Below are 25207 nucleotides of genomic sequence, written 5' to 3' on the forward strand. Positions count from 1 at the left end.
TCAGAAAAGCTGTTACCATTTATCCAACTTTTTTTATGTAAATTAATAATATTAATAGCACCGAGGCAGCTAGTTTTCCAAACAGACATATACAAACAGGAGAACATTTCATATGTACACAGTCATTAAGTTATTAATTAGGTTCTTTATAAAACTTCTCTCTACATTAGTGTCTGGGGTCCCAGGACAGGATCAGTGCCTAGGTAGTTGCAGTCACAGCCCTGCTGGGGCTGGTCAGTCTGGCTGGGGGCCTCTTTCCTTTGGAGAGAGGGCCCAGCTTTGGGAGTGCCAGTGAGGAGCAAGTGCATTCAGTAGTCTCTGCAGTGTGTTCACTCCTTGTCTTTTAGAGGCCCCTGGGGACCTAGAGACCAGATGACCCCCTAGGGTGGCCTGGTTACAGGTGGACCTGATTTTCGGCCCTGAGTTCATGCTCTTGGCCTGGGCCAGTCAGGCTCCTCAGGTAAGCCTAAGGAGCAGGATGTGGGCCTCTGGGCAGCTTCACGTGTTCCTAGAGGATGCTGGCCAGTTCTGTAGAGTCCGTGTCAGAGCAGCCCGAGCTTCCTGCTTCTTCCCTGTATGGCCAGGAGAGGACAGTGAGGTGGGGGATCATAGAAAATGTTCCCGGTGCTCCCAGCCCCATCTCTCCTTCCAAGAGATATGTTCTTGGCCATGGGGACTGGCCACCTACTACTGCCCAGGCTGACTCCAGACAGCTGAGGCCAAGGAAAGGATGGTCCCTGTCCCCAGGAGATCAGGACTCAGCAAGTATCTGTATGTGTGTGGAGGATATATGTGCCTTCATCTGGCACCAGAAACCCACTACAATCTGATGCTGCTCTCCCTCTCTAGGCTAGGGTCATACTACTCTCCCCTGTCCATATTCTCTCCTCCAGGCAGAGACAGCTACTTTTTAATCTCTTCAATGCCCATCACTCAGAAGCCTCAGTATTCTTTGATCACTCAGTTCTCTACACCTAGAATGTCCTCCTGTGCCTCTTCATCTGCTGGTTTCCAGACATTCCTTTGAGCCTAATTCAAGTGCTACCTCCACCAGAAAGACTGCCCGGATTTCCCTTGGCATTTAAGGACTGTCCCCTTCACACCTCCTATATCCCTCGATAGCTTGCTAATGCACTTTATCATGTAAAACTGTGTAGTACAATTAGGTTACTGGTGTCTGATCCACACACCAGGCTGTAATCTCCACGAGGCCCGGGGCCATACACCTAGATTTGTTGTCTCTCCAATGTTTGGCAAAAAGTCAACAGGTATTAGCTTTTGTTGAGCCTGGAGAGACTTGAACTGACACAAACTGAAATCAGCTGAACCAGGCAAACAACGTATACATAAAGACTATAACGATGTGCTGGAGACAACACAACAAACAACAAAACCCCTTCCTAAATGAAATATGTAATCATGGTGAACAAGCTTGGTCCAGAAGAAGAAAGATGAAACTGCAGCCCTTCCCTTCTTTGCAGAGGTGGGGGACTATGGATACGGAATAGTCCATCTATCGTCAGAGTCAGGTGATGTATTGGTTAGTTTTTCTAAACTGCTTTTTATTTTCCCCCCCTTTTTTTCTTTATATATATAACAAGGCTTCTAGGGCAGCTAGGTGGTACAGTGGGTCTCTATCCTGAGTTCAAATTTGGCCTCAGACACTTACTAGCCGTGTGACTCTGGGTAAGTCACTTAACCCTGCTTATCTCAGTTTTCTCATCTGTAAAATGAGCTGAAGAAGAAAGTGTCAAGCCACTCCAGCATCTTCACCAAGAAAACACCATGACAAAAATGACCGAACAAAAAAAAGGCTTCTCTTTCTGGTGAGGGACGCGCTACAGGAGTAGAGGTGACATAAAAAACGATATTGACGAAAATTTAAAAAATATTTGTTGAATGATTGGCATGAATGGCAAAACAAAATGGTTTAGCACAGAGGCAGGTAGGTAACCTGCAGCCTTGAAGCCTCATGCAGCCCTCTAGGTCCTCAAGTGCGGTCCTTTGACTGAATCCAAACTTCGCAAAACAAGTTCCTTTCATAGAAGGATTTGTTCGGTAAAACTTGGACTCAGTCAAAAAGCCCACATCTGAGGACCCAGAAGGCCACATAGGTCCTCGAGGCTGCAGGTTCCCCACCCCTGGTTTAGCAGAAAGGGCTTTGGAATTAGAATCAAGAGAACTGGGTTTGAACCCTGGTTCTGGCTCTTAAAAGCTATGTAGGCAGGAGCAGGTCATTTTCCCTTTTCTGAACTTCAATTTTCTCTTCTGTAAAATGAGAAACTTACAACTACCAAACTCATAGGGATTTTGTGAGGAAAGCAGCTCTGGAAACTTAAAGTGCCAGAACAACAGATGCCGTTCTCTTTAGACTTGTCCTCTAGCCACCCCCTACCCTCCTTGCTCACCCAGCTGCCTGTGGCTGCCCATGGTCAACCCACCAACCCAACGCAGGCTCTCACCTGATCACCTGCAGGGCCTTCTTATTCTCCCGACGTTTCTCCTCGTCGATGGGATACAGCTTGAAGAGAAACAGACCCAGAAGGATGAGGCCGATGGGGACGACAGTCACCAGAATCTTCAGAGTGAACTTGACAGCATCCGGCTGGGAGCAGCCCCTGGTCAGATAGCCTGCGAAGCTGGAGAAGGGGAGGTTGGGGAAGGGTAAATACTGAGAGCCTCAACTCAGTCCCACCCCTCCTAACTCCCCTCCCCAGGAAGGGAGCCTTAAACCAGTCATCCCAGGGACTCACTCACTCACTCGAGGCTGAGAGTGGAGATGCCCAGGGAGACGCCAGAGGCAAATTTGGTGAAGAAGACATAGAAGGAGAAGAAAATGGGCTCATGTCCCCTGGCATTGGGCTGCTTTAGATGGAAGTCATCAATCACATCGGGCAGCATGGACCTACAAGGACAATGGTGAGTGAGTGATGAGAACAGTGAAGACTCCTGCTTCGACGTCAACAGGAGGTTTACAAATGACTTTTTCTGGCAGCTATTCTGTAAAACCTCCATGCTGTAGAGCACGGAATCCGAGGCCCAGGAGTGACTCTGCCCAAGCTTACATAGCCAGTAAGTGGCAATGACCTCTTGAGCTTCGGTCCCCAGAGTTCAGCAATTTTTTTCACTGTATCCAATCCAGACTTTTACTTTACAGAAAAGGAAAATGAAGGAGAAAGGCCTTTTTTTTTGGGGGGGGGGGGAGTGGAGGGGCACAGAATACTCTCTTTTCATATGCAGGTACACAGGCATTACAAATTCACAGAGTGTGAGATGTGGAAGTGTACATGTATGTTACCTTACCCACCATCCAACCTAACGATCACCTCCCACCTTCTCAGATGTCTCGCTTTACCTGTAAGGAAGTTAAGCCTGGGAGGGTGGGGGGGATCACAGAGGACCATACATTGAGAGTTAGAAGGAACCTCAGAAAGTTATGGGCCATGACTCCCATCTCCTCCCTCCCATTTCACAAATAAGGGAGCAAAGGCTCATGGGGATCAATAGACTGATCATTGATACAGAGATTTAGAACTGGAAGGATCCTTGAGAGCATCTAGTCTAAACTCCTATTTCACTGAAGTGGAAACTGAGACCTAGAGAGGTCTGCTGATTTGCTAAAGGGTATACAGTTCCACTAACTGGCCTTCTTTAGAAGCACCCCTGGAATTCTGACTTACCAAGGAAGGAGGAAGGCAGCAGCCACACTGATGCCAGCAGCCACTGCCACCACATAGGTGACGATCAGGTTACTTTCCATCAGGGCAACCAAGATGAGGAAGGGAACAGCAGACTGTGGGGTGGGGAGTCCAGGGTCAGTAAGTACAGTCCGATCCCTTCCCCACCACACTCCCAGCACCCACCCATCTCCTCCCCACTTTGGCACATTCTGACCCAAGTCTGCAATGTCCTGTCTCCTGCCTCTTCCCCCCACTGAGGTCCTACCATCTTTAAAGCCCAATTCTGCTGCCATCTCCCCCAGGCAGCCCCTTCATGCATCCAGGCCTTCCATCACTGCCCCTTGTCACTTACTGAGATCCCAAGGTACACGGCTGTCTTCTTCCCAAAGCGAGTTAGGAACCATTGCCAGATGGGGATGGTAAGGGTGGCTGAAAGCTGGGGGCAGGGGAAAAGACAAGTGCAGGGTGAGCCAAAGGCGGCTCCTGAGCCAGAAGGCCACACCTCTGATGGGCACACATGTACTCTTGGGTAAGGAAGGAAAGGTTGGGAGAGAGCTAGGACCTCCACTGATCTGGGAGAAGCGGGGCAGGGTCCAGGCTAATAGTAATCCCAGCTCACTTTTCTATAGCAGCACTTTATAGTTCAGAATCCCTTGTGTGAAGTACGTACTGCAGGTCTCATTTTACAGATGAGAAAAGCGAGGCCCAAATTGGCCAGTAAGTGTCAGAGCCAGATTTCAAACCCAGGTCTCTGCTGACTGGGCCCAGTACTCAGGCCTGCCTATAAACTCCTTGAAGAACCTGGATTTTACAGAGGAAACAGACTGGAGTCAGGGGAGGGAATAAAGTCACCCACCATCACTGTACAATCTAGTAAATTAAGCCAAGAGTATGCATTTGTCCTGCGAGCTCAGATATATTTGTCTATAAGCTCCCTCTCCACCCCCCACCAAGTGGATGCATCTCCGCACTCCGACAAAAGTGTTGGGGCCCAGTTCATGAGTACATATGCTTGGGGGTATAGTGGGGTAGTGAGATCTGGGCTATAGAACCAGTTCCAGCAGGGCCTGATGCCCCATCCTCTTAGCCTCTACTTCTCTGGTCATAAAATGGGTTAGCACCACCTATACACATAACCTCACAGGGATATTATGGGGAAAGCAAAAATAAAACTTTTCATAAAGTACTACAGAAAGAAGAGGAATTATTTAGATATATCTGGGTGCCTATGTCTAGGTCTCCTCCACTCCTCCCAAATCATTGACCCTAGAACACAGATGAGGAGGCGCGCGCGCGCGCGCACACACACACACACACACACACACACACACACACACACGGTGTGGTTTTCTCATTCCCACCTCTGCCTGCTAGACACAGAAATAAAGAATTCCCTGTTCTCCAGTCCGCTGGGCCCCTGGCCCCCTCCTCCTGCAGTCCTGCCCACCAGTCACAGCTAGCTCTCCTCCTCCCCGCCCCCCTCCCCCAGATTCCTGGCCTGCCTCCCCCTGCAGCACCCCTGTGCATAGGACCCACCATGATGGCCAGGAGCAGATTCTGAAACTCATTCCGGAAGCCCAGGGTATAGGTGCAGAACAAGGCAAAGTTTCCTTCTACAAGCTAGTATGGGAGAGAAGGGTACCCTGAGTAGCCAGCCTTTCCTCTCCCAATGCTGCCCCCGAATAATACCCCCTCCACCCCCACCTCACTCCCTCCAGGGCTCTGAGCATCTTGAGCTCCAACTCTCTGCCCTTCCTAGAGTTGCCCTGGAGGGGAGGGGTGTGCCCTGGTCACTCCTCCCTCCCTCCATCCCTCCTCCCATGGTCTTACCATGAAGGCTAGTGAGGTGAATAAAAAGCCTGCAATGAGTTTGATATAGGGGCCGTGGTTCATGACCAGCCGAAGCCCTCGGAAAAAAGAAGGGGGCTCCTCCTGCTTCTTCTCACAGGGCTCTGTGGGCAAAAGGGGGGGATGGAAGATAGCAGTAAGGGGGCAGGGCAGGGAAATCAGAAACAAGCCCCAGGCCTTCACTCTCCACATCCACAGGGCAGAGGCCTCAGCCCCCATACAGGCAGTCCCAAGCCCAGATGGCCCTCAGCCAAGGTCCTGCCAGCACCTGCCCTTAAGGGCACCGAGCAGAGGGGGCATGGGGCAGAAAGAGGGGGGGGCGGCGGCAGAAAGGGTGTAGGGTAGAGGCTTCCTTTCTCCTTTCCTGCTCCAGGGGGAACGAAGGGGGACAGCCAAGCCCCCCCTTTCCTCTGTACTTCTGCCTCGGCAGCACCGACCCACACCTCTAGCTTCTAGCTGCCTGGGCCAAGCCCAGGACAGAGGGAGGGCCTCAAGGGGGCCAGCTCTAAAGCTCTGATCTTCTCCTCGAGTTTTGGGGGCCTAGAAACCATGGAAGGGAGTAACAAGGCCAGAGGAGAGTCTCAGTACTTGAGAGACGGGGAGGAGTAAGAATCTCTGCTGGGTGCCAGTGGGAGAGGGGATGAAGGAGGGCACCTCCTAAGATTCTAGAACTTTAGGCCTAGAAAGATCCTACGATGTAGAGCTAGAACTGATCTTAGATCATCTAATCCAATTGCCTCATTTTAGAGACGAGGAAATTGAGGCCCCGGAGAGAAGTGATTTGGCCAGGATCAGCAAGTTAATTGCAAAGCCAGGCCTGGATCTTAGACACCATCTGCATTTACAAGTGGGGAGCCCTGAGACCAAGAGAAGGGAGGAGACTAGACCAAGGTCACAAAGTATTAATGGTAGGGGCTGAGACTGGGTCAGTCCCAGGCTTCCAGTGCTCAAGGGCCCCAGACACCGCATTTCCATTCCTTCAGCCCTGCTCCTGCCTCTTCCTCTCTCTCCACCACCCAGCCCCCTCACCTCTGTGCTCCTGCACACCCAGGGACAAGATGACAGCACAAAGAACGTAGATGGAGGCGATGACCCCGGCGGCCAGCATGTAGGCATTCTTCTGTAGAGGAGAGGAAACATGGGAGAGGAGGTGAGGCAGGCCCCTGAGCAGATCAGCCCCTCCTCAAGCCATACAAAGCATGTTAAATTCTGGAGGCAGAGTATGGGGAAAGGGAGAAGGTTGTATGGGGGGGTTGGTGGGCCAGGAAACGGCGGAAGTTCAAAAATAATGAAAAATGGAGGGGGAGAGAGAGAGGGAGAAAAAGAAGTGAAGGGAAGAGAGAGGAAGGGAGGGAGAGGAGAGGAAGAAAGGAGGGGGAGAGGGAGGAAAAGGGAGGGGAGAGAGAAGGAAAGGGGCAAAGGGGAGGGGGAGGAAGGGAGAGGGAGGGAAAAGGATGGGTGAAGGGGAGAGGGAGAAGAGGGAGGGGGGAGAAGGAAGGGGCAAAGGGGAGGGGAGGGAGAGGGAGAGGGAGAGGAGGAATCAGGAGAATTTGAACAATGGGCTGCTACTTCAGCAGAACCATAATATGCTAGAAGAAATCAAATGATTGAAAGAAATTGCAGGGACCACCAAGAGCAGCTTGATCAGGAATCCCCTCTCATCTGGAACAAGAGGCCATCCTAATCCTGCTCTAAGCTCGGATCAAAGTTCTCAGCCTGGAGCATCCCTGGATCTCCTCCACCATGGAGCTCTCCACTGTGGCGAGGGGCCCAGTCTGCTGAGATCTTCCTCCCCGCTCCTGGCTCTGCACCCCAGGACTTCGCCACCATGTGTCTGCCTCCTGAGGACTTCCCAACGCTCCCCTGGTTTGTGTCCCCCCTAGATGGTAGTAAGCTCCTTGAGGGCAGGGACTGTCTTTGAGATAAGCTTCTCTTTCTAGTTGGCAGCAGGGCTGTGTAGGAGAATGAGCACTACATTTGGAGTCAGAAGTCTTGGGTTCAAATTCCAGCTCCTCTTTTCAAAGAAATCATAGTTGGAAGGTCATTTAGTCTAACATATATATATATATATATATATATAACTGTGAGACCTTGGACAAGTCATTTCATCTCACTTGTCCCTTCTGAAGGATGATGGGGTTGGACTCAATGTTCTCTAAGGTCCCTTTTAGCTCTAAAGCCCATGATCCTATTTTCCCAGCTGTGTGATCTTGGGCAGGTAGTACTTCACTAGTCTAGGCCTGTTTTCTCATCTATAAAACAGGAATGATAACCCTTTGCCACTACCACCCCTCCTCCCAAAGTTGGCTTTGTGACCATAAAGCAGTATACTACCAGTAAACTAGGGCAGCTAGGTGACACAGTGGATACAGTGCTGTGCCTGCAATCAGGAAGACTCATCTTCTTGAGGTCAAATCTAGTCTCAGACATTTACTAGCTGTGTGACACTGGGCAAGTCACTGAACCCTGTTTGCCTCAGTTTCCTCATTTGTAAAATGAGCTGGAGAAGGAGACGCGAACCACTCCAGGATCTTTGCCAAGAAAACCCCAAATGGGGGTCACAAAGAGTCAGACACAACTGAAAGGACTGAACAACCCAGGTGAGCTATGATTATTGTCAGTTCCATCGAGACCTCTAATACCTGGGGTCTCAAGCTAATTCTTGGATCCTGGGAGAGCCTCAGGGGATCTCACCGTATCACTCAGGGAGCTGGCAGCCTGTGTCTGATTCACCTCCTCCATGACTACGTCAGGATCTTGAATACAGGGAGTGTCCACTTTGCCCACAATTTGCCCCTGGATGGCAGTGCCCAGCACTGTACCAAGCACTTCCACAGTCATCCCTGGTGATTAAAAAAAAAAGCAGAGGTGGTGATTGAGGCCCATCTAGGAAAAGGGAATCCCACAGGGCAAAGGGCAAAGCTAAGACTTTCCCCAGGGCTCATATTCCCCACCCCACCCAGGGAACTGAGTCAGATGGGCTTGGGAGGGGCAGCTCAGAGTATCCTGTCCCTCCTCCTTTGGGTAATGGGCATTGAAATACATCAAGAGATCTTGAGCTTAGTGATATGAGACACAGGTAAGGAGAGAAAGGACTTACGGTATGCTGTGGCTGAATCCCGTTCACTCTGTTCTGTGCTGATAAACATTGTAAGTGCTGAGTATGGGACGTGGAAACACTGAAAGAGAAAACCTGATCAGTCAATTTCCACTGGGCATGGCCCACTGGTCCCGAGGACAATAACTAACCCCTCTTCAGGTAAGAAGTCTTCTGATAGCAATCACATGCCTCCTTGGGCCTCCTCTCGTCCAAGCTAAACATCCCCAGTCCCTTGAACTGGTCCTCATATGGTATAGAGATACAATACCTTGTATGTTATCAAGCCCTCTCCTCTTTTTGGTGCTCCTCCTAGCTTGTCAATACCCTTTCTAAGATGTGGCTCCAAGAACTGGTCCCAATACTCCTGATGTGATCCACTCTCCCAGACATATGTGGCCTAACTAGGGGATCGGGAGGGCAGCAGCATCAGATGAGGCAGCCCCCTTGCTTCTCTCCAGAGCTCCCTCATGCCCACATCTAAAGGAGCTTCTCAAGTGAGGCCAATTGAAGACAGCTCAGGTAGCAGGAAGAGCACGGGGTATGGAACCCCAATGCCTGGGTTCCAACCTCACTTCTGCTACAGGCTGATCTGTATGATTTGGGGGCCAGTTTCTCCTCTCTGTTCCTTGTCTACAAAATGAAGGCTTTGGACCAGATGATCTTTAAGAGACCCTCTGGCTCTGACACCCTGAGCCCAGCTAAGTGAGAGAATCCTGGAGGGGAGGGTGGCAGGGTGGTCTCTGGGATCCAGGTCACTTTGACTTACCGTCACCAACGTCTCAAAGAGGCAGTAGAAGACCAGGTACCACAAAGCCTGGTTCCTGGGAAAATCAGGCACGAACCAGATGAGAAAATAGGCAATCACAGCCAGCGGAGTGGAAAAAATTATCCTTGGGGGAGGAAGCAGGAAATTCAGTAAAGAGGGCAGAGAAAAGTCCCCATGTCTCTCCTATTCCATCCACCTCCCTCACCACCCTGTAAGCTCAGCATCGTAGATACCCAGCCCACCCTAGAGAAAAGTCAGAAGAGTGGAAGTCCTCCCTTACACACCCTATGTCCCAGAGTCCAAGCCGGGGAGGCCCTAAGCAGTAGTAGGAGGAACACCTGATTACAAGGGCAAGATTGGCTGTGTGACTTTAGGGAATTCAGTTTAACCAGCCTGGGCCTCAGTTTCCCTATCCATAAAAAGGAGAGGACTGAACTAGCCAACCTCAAAGCTTCTTTCCAGCTCTAAATCCTATTATTGCACTTGGCTGGAGTATGGAATGGGGTTTAAGGCTAGCTGCTAGATCATAATCCTGGGGAGGTAGGGAAGAATTTGGATGTTAGAAAAAACAAAAAGCTGTATTTATATAGTGCTTGAAGGTTTATAAACCTCTTTTCTCACAAAAACCCTGTGAAACAGCATAGTATAGGGGAAAGAACCCTAGATTTGGTATCAGGAGATGGACACCCACTTCTTTCCTGCTTTCTCTCTGCAGAATCATCTAACTGTGACATCCCAGCCTGGCTGGCCTTAGACCTGTCTCAGAAGAACCCCAGGGAATGTAGGGCTCCTTAAGCTGAGATAACAGGCACTGGGGGAAGACCAGGACAGTCTGGTTTCTTAGGGAGGTCTCTGCAAGAGAGATGCTACCTAGCAAAGGTGCTGATGGGGAAGATGTCTTTCAACTTGGGTCCTGCTCACTTGATTCCTCAGGTCCTATATGAATAACATTGCTAGGCCAGCCCACTCTACCCCAAGGAGCTGGAAGGGTGGGAGGGTAGCCAGCCTAGACCTCCTGGAGCAGGGAGACCAAGGTGCAACAGACTTGTTTCACAGATAGGTCCTGCCTTTCCTACAGTTCTCAGGGGTGTGGGACTAACCCTGCCCTTCTGAGGAAAATTGGGTCTTCCTGGGGGAGGGAGGTGTCATTTACCTCCTCCCCACAGGGAAACCCCAACCCAGCATGGTAGGAAGACAACTGAGGTTAGGCAGTGGGGCTAGGAGAAGGGTGCCTTCTCAGCCTGCCTGCCAACCAAGGAAATTCAGCTGTAGACAGAAACTCCAGGGAACTTGTGAGGTCCCTAAGAATGGGCTCATTGGCCACCAGTCTTCCAAGGATTTCAATGGCCCAGAGTGAGGGTCTCAGGAGGACTCTTTCCTACTACTGCTGCTGCCACCACCATCACCTACTACTACTACTATCACTACCAACCAGTATTACTACCACCATCACTACCTCTACTACCACCACTACTACTACCACCACTACCACCACCACCACTATTACTACTGTGGCTGCAGCTATGCACTGTGCTAGGTTCTGAGGATACAAAGAAAAACAGAACAGTTCCTGCCTTCAGGGTGCTTCTGTTCCACCTGGGAAGATGCCATGAACACAACATCAACACAAGATAATTCAGGGGAAGGGAAGGGGCACTTGGCTGGGTGAGGGGCAGAGCAGGAAAGCCCTCTCCAAACCTGAAAGCACTATAGAATTGTCTTAGTGTGGGGAGGAGGGGAGAGGGTGACATGGGCCCAGAGAAAGCATCCAGAAAGGACCCAGCTTGCAGTTTAGGGAGAAGCCAGCCCATCTTTAGGACCAACAAGGCACACTTCTCAAGGCTCTGGGTATGACGCTGGCCAGGACAAAGCCCTGCAGGGCAGTCCTCAGGCTTCTTCCTGGGCATGGGCTGAGACTGGCACTCTCTCCCCTACACACCCTGACCCCCCCTTTTGCAGGCATCCACCCGGACTCCTTCCAGGGATATGGAGAGAGCCCAGAGCAAGCAGGAGCCTCTGGCTGGTTGGCACGGCTTCAACCCCAGCCACAGAGGCAGAGGAGTTTGACTGGGAGTAACCCCTGACCTCGCCCAGCTTGGGGACCAGCCCCTGACACACCCTGCCTCACCATTGGCTGGACTGGGTGGGGAGATGCCTAGGGGCAGAACCACACCTCCTACTTACCGGCCCATCCTGAGTCATGGCCAACCCGGCTCTAAGCCGGCTTCCCAATCTCCCTCCACCAGTGCCCCCTCCCCAGCTCCAGCCCAGCCCTGGCCCTGGCCCAGACTCAGCTGGCCAAATCACAGGATCATGGGATTTCTCGAGCTAGAAGGGAGGAGATAACTGAGTACAACCCTTTCGTCTTACACAGAAGTAAAGTAAGACTTCCACAAGGGAAGTGACTTATCTAAGGTCCCACAGCTAGGAGGCAAAGGAGGTGGGATTTTCAGCCCCAAATCGGACCTCCTGACTCCCCCTCCCAGCCCCAGCCAGGCCAGAACCTGTGAGGACATGAAGTTGGGGAGGAGGGGGCAGCGGAAGCAGGTGAAGAATGACCACTATAAGAAAAATAAACGCCCCCAAAGTGTGCTCATCCTGGGGGGGTCTGGATCAAAGACTCTTGGTCTCAGGACCTGGCCCAGAGTTGGGGCGACTGCTTGGGAAAGGAAGCCAGGCAAGGGGCGGGAAGCGCTGGCCAGACCTTTGAAGGCAGGAGGGCTAGGTGGGGGGTCCCAGGAGCAGGCAGGCTCAACCAAACAGGAGGCACACCCTGTACCCCCGGCCCCAAGCTCGAGGCAGGATGTCCTGCAGGGAACCATGCCCCTCCACCCCCAACCCGGCTAGCAATCTATTCATTCAAGGATCATAGGATTTTAGAGCTTGAAAGGACTAAAATTTAACCTAGTCCAAACTCCTCTTTTTTAGAGAGAAGGAAACCAAGGCCCAAGGAGGACAGATGTTTTGTCCAAAGTCACAAAGGTGGTAAATATCAGAGACAAGATTTGAATCCAGGACCTCTGATGCCAAATCTAGGGTTCCTTCCACTTCTCTACATCTATCCCAGCCGTCTCCTGCTGCAGGATGCCCACACCCTGTTCTTTGCCACCTCCCTCCTCCATTCCTCAAACAATCAGGCAATAGATTAAAGCTCTTTCAGAAAAATCCTGGGGGCTGGAAAAACCCTGAAGGCTGCCCGTCAGGTCCTTCACCCCCTGACACCAACCCCAACTGCCCAGGGTTTTGTTGCATACTGGTCAACAAGCAAAAAAGGGCAGGTGGGGTCGGTAAGGAGGGGAGGAACCTGGGCAGAAAGGGTCCTCTTCCCTAAGATCAAAGTCTCCTTAAGTCTATGAAGAGAACTTAGCAAAGTAGGTCTCCCCCTGCTCTTCCACGTATCACAGGAGGCCAGGGGACTCTGGGGAGAAAAAGACCAGAGCACTTGGGATCCATCCTTTATGGGGCTCAGGAATGCCCCAGGAATAAGAATGGGAAGACTTTGAATGTAAATATTATTTGGGGCAGAGGAAAGTACCCCAGGTGATGCTGGAGTACATACCTGGAGGACAAGCCTTAGACTGCTAGCCAAGCAGGCAAGAAAGGGAAATCAGTAGGGCCTAAGCCCCAGGCACTGTGCCCAATCTGCTTGGAAGAGGACATCCTGGCCAGGCTCCTATGCCAACTACAAGGGAATGACCAGGAGCTCCTTGTGAATAAGCAGAGGGGAGGCCAGGGATTGGTAATACAGGTTCTAGACCGGTGACAACACCCCCCCCCCCCCAGCTGCTTAGGTCAAGCCTAGGCCAGTCCCAGGCCCAGCTCCTGCGTCATGATTCCCCACTATGACACCTGTAACCTTGGAACTTGGCTCATCAGCACAGGTAACAGGTACACAGACTGTCCTGTGAGACCAGAGCCAGTGGGGAAAAGCGCACCAGCTTAACTACTGGGTTGGGGGTGGGGGAGCGCTAGAGGGGACAGGGAAGAGGGCTGGCTGGCTAGGGTGTCTCCTCTTACCAGGGCATCAGGTGTCCCAGGCGACTCCAGGAAGATTTGCTGATGCAAAATCCTACCAAGGGGTCAGTGATGGCATCCCAGGCACGGCCCACAAACAGAATGATGGAAGCAGAGAAGGGGTCCACCTGGCACGGTTGGGGGAGAGATGATGAGAATGGAAAGAAGTGAGGCCACGTGACCCCCTAAGCCTGAGGGCCTCCCTGTATCAAACAGTCTGAAGGCAATCATAGAGTTGTAAAGGGTCTCAGAGAGAGTGCTCAACCCTTTTTATATTAGAACCCCTTTGATAGCCTGGTGAAACCTTTGGGTCCCTCTCACGGTCATATTTTTAAATACATAAAATATAATGCAAGGAAACCAATTATATTGAAATACAATTTATCAAAATATTAAAAAAAAAAGTTCACAGACCCTAGGTGAAGAACTCCTGATCTAGTCCAATACTCTCACTTTACAGATAGGGAAACTGAGGACCAGAGGGGCCAGTGACTTATATCCAAAGTCACAACGGTAGTTCACTCACTACCTTGCCATCTCATAGAGACAGAGATCCAGCCCATCTGCCTTCTTTGGATGGCCCTGCCCTGAAGTATCCACCAGTAACAAGGACAGAGGCTGTGGCAGAGGCTGTAACTTAAGAGAAAAAGTCTTGGCCTGGTCTTCAGGAAAGAGGGTTGGATTTCAGATGTGAAGACCAAGGTTCTAAGTTCACTCACTCCTTGTGTGATCTTGGGTAAGTCACATAACCCCTCCAAGTCTCCACTTTCCCATCTAGAAAACCCGAGAGCTCCTCTCTGTCTGGAAGGCCTAGGAATACAGACTTACAAGATGAGCACCAGTCCCAGGCCTGTGTGATGCCAGACCAGCCCTCAGCCTAGAAACCTCAGTGGGCCTACCTTTCCTTCATTCCCTATAGCCAATCAAATTGCGTCCCCCACATTCTGCCTTGGTAACATCACTCCTTTCTATCCCCACCCCCCCCCATTCCTACAGCCACCACTCTGGTCTAGGCCCTGATCATGGATCGCTGCCCTAGACCAAGGGTTGTGCCTGGGGTCTATGCATAGATTTCAGGGAGTCTATGAACTTAGAATGAGAAAAAAAAGATCTATTTCTTTTCACTAACCTCTAACTGTAATTTAGCATTTCCTTTGATTATTTAAAAATATCACGGAGAAGGGGTCCATAGGCTTCACCAGACTGGTGAAAATGAAGCATCCCTGACCTAGACTGGTACTAGTTGTTTCTAACTCTTTGAGACCCCATTTGGGGTTTCTTGGCAGAGATACTGAAGTGGTTTGCCATTTCCTTTTCCAGCTCATTTTACAGATGAGGAAACTGAGGCAAATGGGGGAAGTGACTTGCCTGAGATCACACAGCTAGGAAGTAAGTATCTGAGTCAGGAAGACCTACCTACTGCACCACCTAGCTGCCCTCTAGTACTCCTACTAACAAGTAAAAATGATTGCTGATTGGTTAAGAGTAGTAATCCTAATAGGATACAAATGCAGAGTGGGAAGAGATATTAAAGGTCCCTTCACCCACCCCCAGAGAGATAAGGTGACTTGCCTAATGTCACCCAGGGATGAAGTGTCAGAGCTGAGTTCCAAATCCAGGTCCTATAACTCCAAATTCAACAGGCATTTTTCAAAGTGCCTACTATGTGCCAAGCACTGTGTTTGTTGGGCAACAGGATACAAAGTCAAAAAAATGAAACAATTTCTGCCCTTGAAAAGATTATTCAAAGGAAATCTATTCTCTCTGATGCACATCATCACATTCAAGGGTGGCTGATAAATGTTTAATAAGCAGCTCTGGGCAGGGGCGGAGGGAGGGGAAGGGGGGTGCCACACATATGCTTGACACACTTTAAGTTCAATTTGCTTTACTAACATTTTCTCCCTCTTTCTTGTTTGTGTTTTTTTGTTTGTTTTTGGAGGGGGGGAAGGCAGGGCAATTGGGGTTAAGTGATTTGCCCAAGGTCACACAGTTAGTACATGTGTCTAAGCTGGATTTGAACTCAGGTCCTCCTGACTCCAGGGCCGGTGCTCTACTCAATGCACCACCTAGCTGCCCCCATTCTTCCTCTTTCTTAAACCTAGACAACCAACAAGCTAATAAATCACGCCTTGGTTTGGCGCATTTACCAATTTCCAACGTATAAAAGCTCACCTTGGAAATTTAACAATCAGCTCTAGGGGACAGTTTGAGCTGGCTCCGGCACACCCCTGCCAGCTTGCACTGATATATAACTTTATGGTTAGAAATCACCTTCACAGAACTTAAATCCCATTTGCTCCAAACAGTCTTGTATGTTAGGGCGTGGAGGGAATGGACCTGGAACCAACTGGTTCAGAAAATTCCCACTGAAGGAACTTCCTATACCAACGCGCACAGGCTCGGGGTCCCTTGGATTTGTCCAGTCTAAAGCCGTCAGCGTGGCTTTCTTTCCCGGCTCTGCCAAGATGTACCCGCCCCAAACGAGATGGGCAGAATAAGGATTATTATCCCCATTTTACAGAGTGGGAGACTAAGACTCTGAGCGTCAGAGACACCCTGAAGGACACACAGCCATCAAGGGAGGCTGGGCAGCATAAAGTGCTGGATCTGCTAAGTTCAAACCCTGGTTCTGCCACTGGCTAACTGTGTGACTCTAGCCAAGTCATTTCCGGAGCTCAGACGTTCATTGTAAAATTAGGGAGTTGGCCTCTGAGATTCCTTCCAGCTCTAAATCTACGCTCCTCTCATCTGCCCATGCATGAACCCTACGGAGCTTTCTGACTTTCCCAACACCTTATGTAACGTTACTCCAATGACTCTATGGCATCTTATGGTTTGCAAAGCACTTTTCTCCCACCAGCCAGGAGAGGTGGGTGTCATGGGAAATAAGCATTTCTGCAGAGAGGCCGGGGAAGTGGAAGGGATGGGAATAATCCTCTCTACGGCACCTTCTATGTGCTCGGTGCTTTACAAATATTGTCTCATTTGATCCTCACAACAACCCTGGGAAGTTGGTTCACATTTTACAGCTAAGAAAGCTGAGGCAGACGGAGCTCAAGGGATGTGCTAACAGTCACACAGCTAGTGTCTGACTTGAACTCAAGTCTTCCTGACTCCAGGCAAGATGTACCACCTCGATGCTGCCTAAATAGGCATAAGAATCTTTCTATTATACCCCACGGCCTTCTAACTGGTTTCTCTACTCCAAAGCAGTACAGCCTATGAACTAGTGTAAGCCTTACTAAAGAAGAACATGGAACTCAACAACTCCCCTATTGAAAAACCTTCAATAGCTCCCCACTGCCTGGTATCCAAGGTCCTCTATGACCTGGTCTCACCTTAGCTATCTTTCTAAGGAGAATACAATGTACCCAGGGGTGGGGAACCTGCGGCCTCGAGGCCGCATGTGGCTCTCTGAATTGGATTCAGTCAAAAGGCCACACTTGAGGACCTAGAGAGCCAGATCTTCAAGTGCAGCCCTTTGATTGAATCAAAGGGCTGCACTTGATGACCTAGAGGGCCACATGTGGCCTCGAGGCCGCAGGTTCCCCACCCCTGAGTCCTAGACCATAGAACTGCTTGAGAAAAGTTTGCCAACTATTCACTGAAAATGCAAAAGATACCTTGTATTCCAGCCAGTCTGATTGGTCCTCATTGTCTAAACTCATAAGCAGCGCGCGTGCGCGCGCGCGCGCACACACACACTCTCTCTCTCTCTCTCTCTCTCTCTCTCTCTCTCCCTCTCTCTCTCCAGGCTTTGGCTCTCACACTTAACCCCATTCTTTATCACCCTCTAAGATCAAATCTGCCCTTCAAAAGTCCGACACACTCAAGTCTCACCTATTCCAGGACGCCCTCCCAGGAAGCTTACAATGATGTCTTCCCTCTCTGTCCTCTTATAGTCCTCCTAGTCAGGGCCTAACCCTAGTGGGATGTAGAGGATAGTCCTGGCCTGAAGTCATGGTTTCAAGTCCCAGTTAGCTATGTGACCTTGGGTAAATTGCTTCCTTCTTTGAGCCAAGTTTCTTTATCTGAAGAATGGAAAAAAGTATTTCCATCAACCCCTCCATTACAGGGCTGAAAACCTTAAAAAATGAATCCTTAAGAAAACCCTGGTACAGAAATGAGAGCTTTTCCTGACTGTAATTATAGTAATTATGACTTGGTTTTTCTCTTTCCACCTGGACTGTTCCTGCATTGTAGTAACCATTTCTTATACTTCACTGACAGCACGAGAGAGCTCCTGATGCGTTGCCATTGGATGGAGGAATTCTCTCCATCACAAGTGTGGGAATTCCCTCCCTCCAACAGTCTCTCACCACTCCACTGTCTAGGACAACAGAAGAAAGTGAAGGAACCAGTTATGGCACTCAGAGGTTAAGGGACTTGCCTAGGATCACACAGCTAGTGGGGGATGGGGGATGGGATTTGAAATCAGGTCTTTATAATTGCAAAGGAGCCATGATGAAAAATGTTATCCATCTCCAGAGAGAGCCGATGAACTCTGAATGTGGATTGAAGCATGTTTTTTCCGCTTTATATTTCTTGGGTTTTGTGTGTGGGTTTCTTTTATTTTTGCAACATGGTTAATATAGAATTATGTTTTGCATGACTTCATATCATATTGCTTGCCTTCGCAGTGGATAGGGAAGGAGCTGGAGGGAGTACTAGCCTAGCCTTCTAGCCTTCTTCAGCATTAGCTAGGAAGTCAGTGGGGACAGTTGGGTGGTTCAGTGGATAGAGCACTAGGCCTAGAGTTAGGAAGACTTCTCTTCCTGAGTTTAAATTTACTAGTTGTATCATTTTACTAGCTGTATGACTCTGTTTGCCTCAGTTTCTCATCTCTAAAATAAACTGGAGAAGAAAACAGCAAACCACTCCAGTATCTTTGCCAAGAGTTGGACACAAGTGAATAGCAACGAGATGGCACGTTGAATAGAGTGCTGACCTGGAATTAGGAAGACCTGAGTTCAAATGCTACTTCACAGACTTATTAGCTGTGTGACCCCAGGCAATCCCAACCTCTTCAGCCTCAGTTGAGGGCATATCCCCATTCTGTAGAATGGGGATAATAATAGCTCCTACATCCCAGAGCTGTCGTGAGGATCAAATAAAACAACATTTGTAAGATATCTGTAAGTTTGCAAAAAAACAACCCAAAAGTACTATTACTGTTAGCTATCATTACAACTATTATCTCTCACTCTTCAAAAGTTAAGGTAACATTCCCACCCAAACTCTGCCCCCTCTACAATCCCTATACTTTCCCATCTCTGCTCTCTTACATATTTCCTAGGCTTGGAATTCCTTCCCCCAACCTTCTCTGTCAAAGCCTTCTCTGTGCTTTCGAGTCAGCTCTAAGCCTCCCAATGTAGTCCTCACTTTCCACCCTAAGGATCCTTCTGTTATTTTCAGTCATTTCCAACTCTTCATGACCCCATTTGGGGTTTTCTCAGCAAAGATACTGAAGTGGTTTGCCATTTCTTTCTCCAGTTCATTTTACAGATGAGGAAACTGAGGCAAACAGGGTTAAGTGACTTGCCCAGGGTCACACAGCCAATAAGCGACTGAGGCTGAATTTGAACTCAGGAAGATGAGTCTTCCTGACTCCGGGTCCCAGTGCTCTATCCACTGCACCAGGGTGGTGGTGGTGGTATTGGTGGTGGTTGTCTGTCCTTCCACTGCACCACCTAGTTGTGCCCAAAGAATGCTTAGTTTCTCCCAAAGCTCATTTCCAATGCCGTCTCCTACAGGAGGCCTTCCCTGCTCTTCTCACCAGGGCTAGTTCCTTCCTCTTAAATTAGCTTGTATATATCTGGCATTTACTTTATATCAAACTGGTTGTTTCCCAGATAGGATGAGAATACAAGAGATCAAAGACTGTTTTGCCTTTGTATACCCAGGGCGTAGCACAGTGCTGGCCTAAGAAGGTGCTTAATAAATACTGATTAAGTCTTAGTAGAAAGAGCAGCAGACTGGGAGGCTGAAGTCCGGGGGATGTGGCTGGGGGTAATCACTCTGGATCTGACCCTTACAACTGTGTGACCCCAAGCCAAGTGCTTTTCCTTCCGGAATCTCAGCTTCCTTCACTTTTAGAATCCTATCCAAGGTCTATCGAGGAAAAGAGACCACTCGGTAAAGGTTAAATCACCATAGCAAGCGGAGTTGTCATGAGCCCCTCCCTCTCCTAGCTCTTGGTGTGGAGGTCTCTGGTCAAGGCTCAGCCTAGCCTTTCTCCAGATTCTGTAAACATCTGATTGCCACCTGCTGTGCAAAATTGAATTGCTGGGCTATGAACTCCCTGAGGGCAGGACTTAATCTTTCTGTTTGTCCTCCCCCAGGGGTTCAATAAATCATTGCTGAATACACTTCGACTTGGCTTCTCCCTTTCTTCCTTCCTTTTTTCCTTTCTTTCTTCCTTTTTCCTTTTCTTCTCTCCTTCCTTTTTTTCTTCCTTCCTTTCTTCCTTTCCTTCCTTTCTTTCTCTCTGCCTCAGTTTCCCATCTGAAACACAGGCCCAAGAGCCGCTGAGAAGAAAGCACTTTTTAAAATAAGTTATTTGCCCCTTCATTTGGGTTTCTGAAGTAGAGAGGTCCCTGTGGCTTCCTCTGCTTGGGAAAAAAGGGTCAGTCATTCCCCAAGCAATGTCTCATCACCTTCTGAGGAAATCAGTTCAGCCTCACATTCTGCCTTTCCTCAGAAGAATAAGCAAAGCATTCCCAGAAGAGGCAGTGCCCCCTGCCAGAAGCATGGAGGATGGGCTAGGTTGGACCTGGCACCAAACGCAGCCCAGATGGGCTCAGGCACTGCTGCCCTCTCAGAGTTTCAGCGCTCCAGTTCCCAGCCTCCTCCCCCTACTAGAGATGGGGGGAAAGGGGTCAAACTCAGCTCTCTCCATCACGCTAACAGCCACTCCCTGAAAACCCCTGCTTGCCCCTAAGCCAGGGACACAGTGTGCCCATCTCTTCTTGGAACAAATTGATCACCCACTACCAACAAGCAGGCCTCCCTCTGCTGACCCCCTCCTTACCAGGCCCACACTTATCCCTACTCCCTTACACCCACTGCTTCCTCTCACCAATGGCAATGGGGGGGAGGACCTTTTTGGAGTCATCCCATACTCTCTCCACCTCCACTCCCATCTGCATCTGTGTGCCTGCCTTTGGAGCAAGTATAACCCAGGGCCAGAAAGCCCTCTCTCACATTATTTTTGAGGGGATGGGGTCTTCTGATTGCTAAGCATCCAGGACTCAGAAAAGACCTGAGTTTGAATCCTCCATCAGATACTAACTAGCGCTGTGACCCTAGGCGAGTCACTTAACCCCTCTCAGTCTGTTTCTTTCTCTTTAAGATGGAGATGAATAACAGCATCTGCCTCCCAAGATTGTTGTGAGGATTAAATTGAGAAAACATTCATACAGTGTTTACAACTTTAAAGTGTTCTAGACATTTTAAAATCAGCAGTCAAAAGAAGACTCTGTCATTGACTGGCTTTATGAGCTCAGGTAACACACTTAAGGTCTTTGGGCCTCAATTCTTCATCTGTCAATAGACCTGTAACATCTCAGACAATCTAGGTCCAAGGTCCCTCCTAGCTCCGACATTCTATATTCTAAAGTCCTCCCCAGCTCTAGCACCCTGTGTTCTCAGGCTCCTCCCAGCTCTAACACTTTAGACTCTCAGGTCTTTCACAGCTCTAACATCCTATGCTCTCCCAGCTCTCTAACCTTCAGAGGAAAGGAGTAGGGAAAGGAAGAGGGGAGGGCAGGCACATCCCTTTAGCATACATAGTACTAAGGACCACCCTAGAGCCAGTAGCACTCACCTGAGCCACATCCAGCAGGTAGATCTGGAGGAAGAAGCCCAGAGCACAACCAGTGATCTGGTAGGGAGCACCCCCCACAGCATAGCAGAGTTTACTGCAGATGGTCAGCTTCTTGGTCCCATCCTTCTGTAGGGACAGGAAGCAGTTCAATGGGGTTTGTCCAGCAAGTCCCCATCAGACCCTATGTTCCCAGCCCCCCTCTCCCAGGGCCAGGAAGCTGCCTTTGCACAGTCCCTCCCCTGGTCCAACAGGCTCTCTGGTTTTCCATCCCCTCCCTTCTCCTATTCACAGCCAAGACACTCCTCACTTTGAGGAGAGACTGGGAAAGAAATGTTCACTTCTAGAGATTGGGGGCAGGGAGAAGAGGAATGGCAAATAAAAGGAAAAGAGGTAGGAAGGAAAGAACTGCGATTTTTTGCTTATCCCCACTCCTAAGCAGGGCCTTCAACTTTTGGATTAACCTAAGGGTTCTTCTCCCCCCATCCCCTACCCACTAGACCAAGTACAGGCTCTAGCTGGAGGAAGACGCTCTATGGGATAAAGGAAACAAAGCAGGTTCCAGCAGCCCAACCAGTCCTTTGCCTAGCACTGCCGCAACCTGAAAATCCTCTCCAAGGCATCTGGGACCTGGGCCCAACCCCACCCCCACCCACCAACCCAGGACCAGGTCCCATTCACCCTTATCTTAAATAGACCTGTCTATAAGGGCTGAGGGGAAGCCTGGCCCAGGGCCTCAGCCCTCTAAGCCTAGGCTTACAGCTGCTTCCTTCCATCTGGTCGGTCAAGGTCTCCACAGCCCCTAGCAAGGGGTGGGGGTTGGGCTGGTGCCCAAGAAGGCAAATGTACTGCAAGCCTCCAGGAACCTCTAGACCCCAGGGACTTCACTGGGAATGGAAGAGGGTGGGAGAGTTCCTCAGAGCCAGGAGGGACAATGTTCTCTAGTCAGTCCTAAGGGGTCATTAAGAACTGTTCCCAACACTAGGAGCCCTAGCTCAGCCTCACAAGCTACCTTGAGATCTCCTGATTGCCCTCAGAAAGTTGAGGCTTCTCTGCTATGATTTCTATGAAGGCAAAGGCTTGGTCTCATCTAAACTATGACTGTCCACAATCCTTAGTGGGCACTTAATAAATACTTGTTAAACTGAATGACATTGGGCTCTTCCTACTTCAGTATGCCCCCCCCACATCCCCAGAGAGCTCAAAGGCTGGAAACCCAAACCCTGAATTCTGTAGCCAGCTCAGCCACCAGCTTTCATTCTGGTCTGTGGGTAAATTACTTCCTAAGCCTGGGCTTCAGTTTCTGCCCCTGCAAATGGACTGAATGGCCTCCAATTTGACTATATGAGGGCAGGGATGACTTGACTAAACTGCCGGGTTTTGGCACACAGTAGGCACTTAATAAACTCGAAATTATCTTCTACAAGGTCTCTTCCAACCCTGAGCTCTGAAGGGGGTTGGGGGGGGGGGGCGTGATGGAATGGCGTGTTGAGGCGAGACCACAGGGGCAGAAAGCTAGGATTACTCATCGTGGGCGGATTAATAGCTGAGGTGGGCGCTCCTTCAGAGGAGCAATTAATAAAATTAAAAGGTAAAGACAGTCATCCCAGAATTCCAGGCCCAACTTCCCTGCCAGGCCTCCCAGGCAGTTGGGGGGTGGGCGGTCCTGCCCAAAAACCCCTTCCCCAGCAAACCTAGGCTCCAAGTAGCAGCTCCGAGAAGGGAGGGGGGAAGGGGCTGGAGAGGGCCGCAGGGGGCAGACAAGAGACAGATGCCCGGCCTAGCCCAACCCAACGCACAGTAGTCGGCTTCTAAAATTAATTCGAGAGCCTCAGGAATGGGCGGGGACAGGGAGCGGTAGGGGCACCACCCAGCCTCGGCAGGAGAGGGGCACAGGAGTCAGGACTAGGCAACCTCGGGGTCTGAGCTGAGCGGCTCTGGACTGTGTGTCCTAGCCACGCGGACTGGACAGGACTGTGTGTCCCAACGGTCCGGACTTTCCCGGGACACAGATATGAGCAGGGAAGAGCCAAAGCAGCTTTTGAGCACCCCCAGCCCAGCTCCGGATGGAGTAGGGGACCAGGGCGGCGCGCAGAACTAAGCCTTCCCCTCCACCTCCTCTCCATCCTCCGTTCTTTTCTGCTCGGCTAGCCACCACTCAGCCTTGTCCCCTTTAAGAACGGCGCCTCTGTTCTTATGAATGAACTCGAAGGTAAAGCCGGGCTGAGAAGGGAAGGCCAGGTCCCAGATGCTGGAGTCTCGATTCTGGGTCCTATATGCCCAATTAGTGGCTACAGGGCTTCGGGAGCCGGGAAACCGGGTCGGATGAGGTAGCGGAGTCATTCACCACCACGTGGAGCTGGAAGCCGGCGGGCCACGCCACCCGAGAAGGGAGAGGAAGGGGGTGGGGTGGGGTTGCTCGCCTGCTCCAGCCCCCTGCCCCACCTGACCTGGAGCTAAACCTGTACCCCCAATCTGACGCCAGCGGTCTGCACCCTCTTCTCCCCGGTATCCCGCTCAACCCTGAGCCTCCAGAGAGTGCACAGTCCCCGGCCGGACCCTTCTACTAATCATTCTTCCCTTTGGGTAGGACTCTAACCACCCTCCACCCCCAACTCCGTGCTCACTCTGCCTGCCCAGTGTCCCAGTTAATCGTCCACTGGAACCAGCCATGTCCGACCCCTTCCCTAAGGGTCCACCGAAAAGCTGAGGACTCTCTCTGCATCCCCGGCCACGAGATGGAACCTGCCCTCCTCCCCATGCTGGCCCTAAGCGTCACGCTCTCGCTTCTAACTCTGTGCCCCCACTCCGAGATCTCCTCCTGCAGCCCTTTAGTGTCCCATAATTCTATCCCCCCCACACCTCCTTATCATCCTCCCCATCTCCAGCCTTATGCTTTCCACCTGTACTCCCCCCGCTTCCACAGCAGCCCCTCAAGCTCAAGCTGAGCCCCTTTGCCCGATGCCTTCCCCTCCGGTTTCCATCTACCCTAAATTTATTCTGCCCCGCTACATATACTCTTCCCAGGATCCACAGCCACCGCCACCTGCTCCCCTTTTTCCTAACTAAACAAATCTCTGCCCCTCCCTCACTGTGCTGTAAGTCCCCAATAATCTCAGCTCTGTGTCCCGTGATTGTATTCCCCCAATCCGGGGCTCCCCAACCTCCAGCTTCGAGCCTCCAGGCTCCCCTAAACTTGTACCCCTTCTATCCTCTCTGTTCCTTGTATGTCCCCCCTTCCGCAATGTACCCCCCACAATTGCCACCACATACCACTCTACTCCTCCGGCTATCTGCCATCCCCCGGACCTGGGATCCTCCAACCCTGAGCCGCCGCCATCCTGTCCCAGTCCCTCGACACCATCCTACCCCCCACTGCTCCCTTCTCACCTGAGTCCGGCCGTTCTCCTCACCCCGGAGGATGCCCGGGGGTAGCAGCCCCGCGGCTGAACCGCTCTCTGCGCCCTCGCCTTTGGCCATGGCCGGGATCTGAGCAGAGCTGGGGCTCCCGGGGCCGCGCTCGGCTTTGAATGAAACGCAAGGGAAAGCAAAGCGCCAGGCGGCGGAGCCGGCAAAGAGCTCTCTGCCCGCCCGCTTTCTTTCTTTCTTTTTTTCCTCCCTGCTCGTATGTGTATGTGTGTGTGCGTGTGCGTGCGCGTGTGTGTGCTTCCCTACCCCGCCTCCCTTCGGTCTGTTCTCGACATTCCCTCCTCCGCCTCCTCCTCCCTTCTTAAGGACCTGCCTCGCAGGTCCGCCCCCTGCCTTGATTGGCAGTCCTGCCCCCGGCCCCGCCCCGGGCACTGGCCGGACCTTCGGCGATGTCCGTGGCTCCCGGGTCTCTTACGATGCCCAGCTCCTGGGCAGAAGCTTTGCACCCTTCCACTTCCTGGGCCCTTTTGTCCTTCCTTCACCTGGTGCCTGGGGGCTTTGCCCCAAACGCCGAGGAGCGGTCCAGTGCCGAGTGCGAGAGGACG

At 50.9% G+C, this 25207-nt stretch overlaps 1 protein-coding gene across 2 annotated transcripts; it reads right to left on the minus strand.

Moving 5' to 3' along the window:
* On the minus strand, positions 1-24938 carry MFSD2A (major facilitator superfamily domain containing 2A). Of its 2 annotated transcripts, none has more exons than XM_036745948.1 (14): positions 24624-24938; positions 21237-21362; positions 13412-13536; positions 9395-9518; positions 8629-8707; positions 8223-8371; positions 6558-6648; positions 5511-5632; positions 5217-5300; positions 4033-4116; positions 3681-3793; positions 2762-2905; positions 2463-2639; positions 1-572 (listed from the first exon to the last, which is right to left on the minus strand). In XM_036745948.1, the coding sequence occupies exons 1-14, from the start codon at positions 24711-24713 to the stop codon at positions 509-511; spliced, it is 1572 nt and encodes a 523-aa protein (XP_036601843.1). In that variant the 5' UTR covers positions 24714-24938; the 3' UTR covers positions 1-508. The 2 variants fall into 2 exon arrangements, with proteins under 2 accessions (XP_036601843.1, XP_036601844.1); XM_036745949.1 differs by having other exon boundaries at positions 21237-21359; positions 24624-24917.
* Positions 24939-25207: the final 269 nt, after the last annotated feature.

This window comes from Trichosurus vulpecula, chromosome 2 (assembly GCF_011100635.1).
Source record: "Trichosurus vulpecula isolate mTriVul1 chromosome 2, mTriVul1.pri, whole genome shotgun sequence".
Taxonomy (NCBI): Eukaryota; Metazoa; Chordata; class Mammalia; order Diprotodontia; family Phalangeridae; genus Trichosurus; species Trichosurus vulpecula.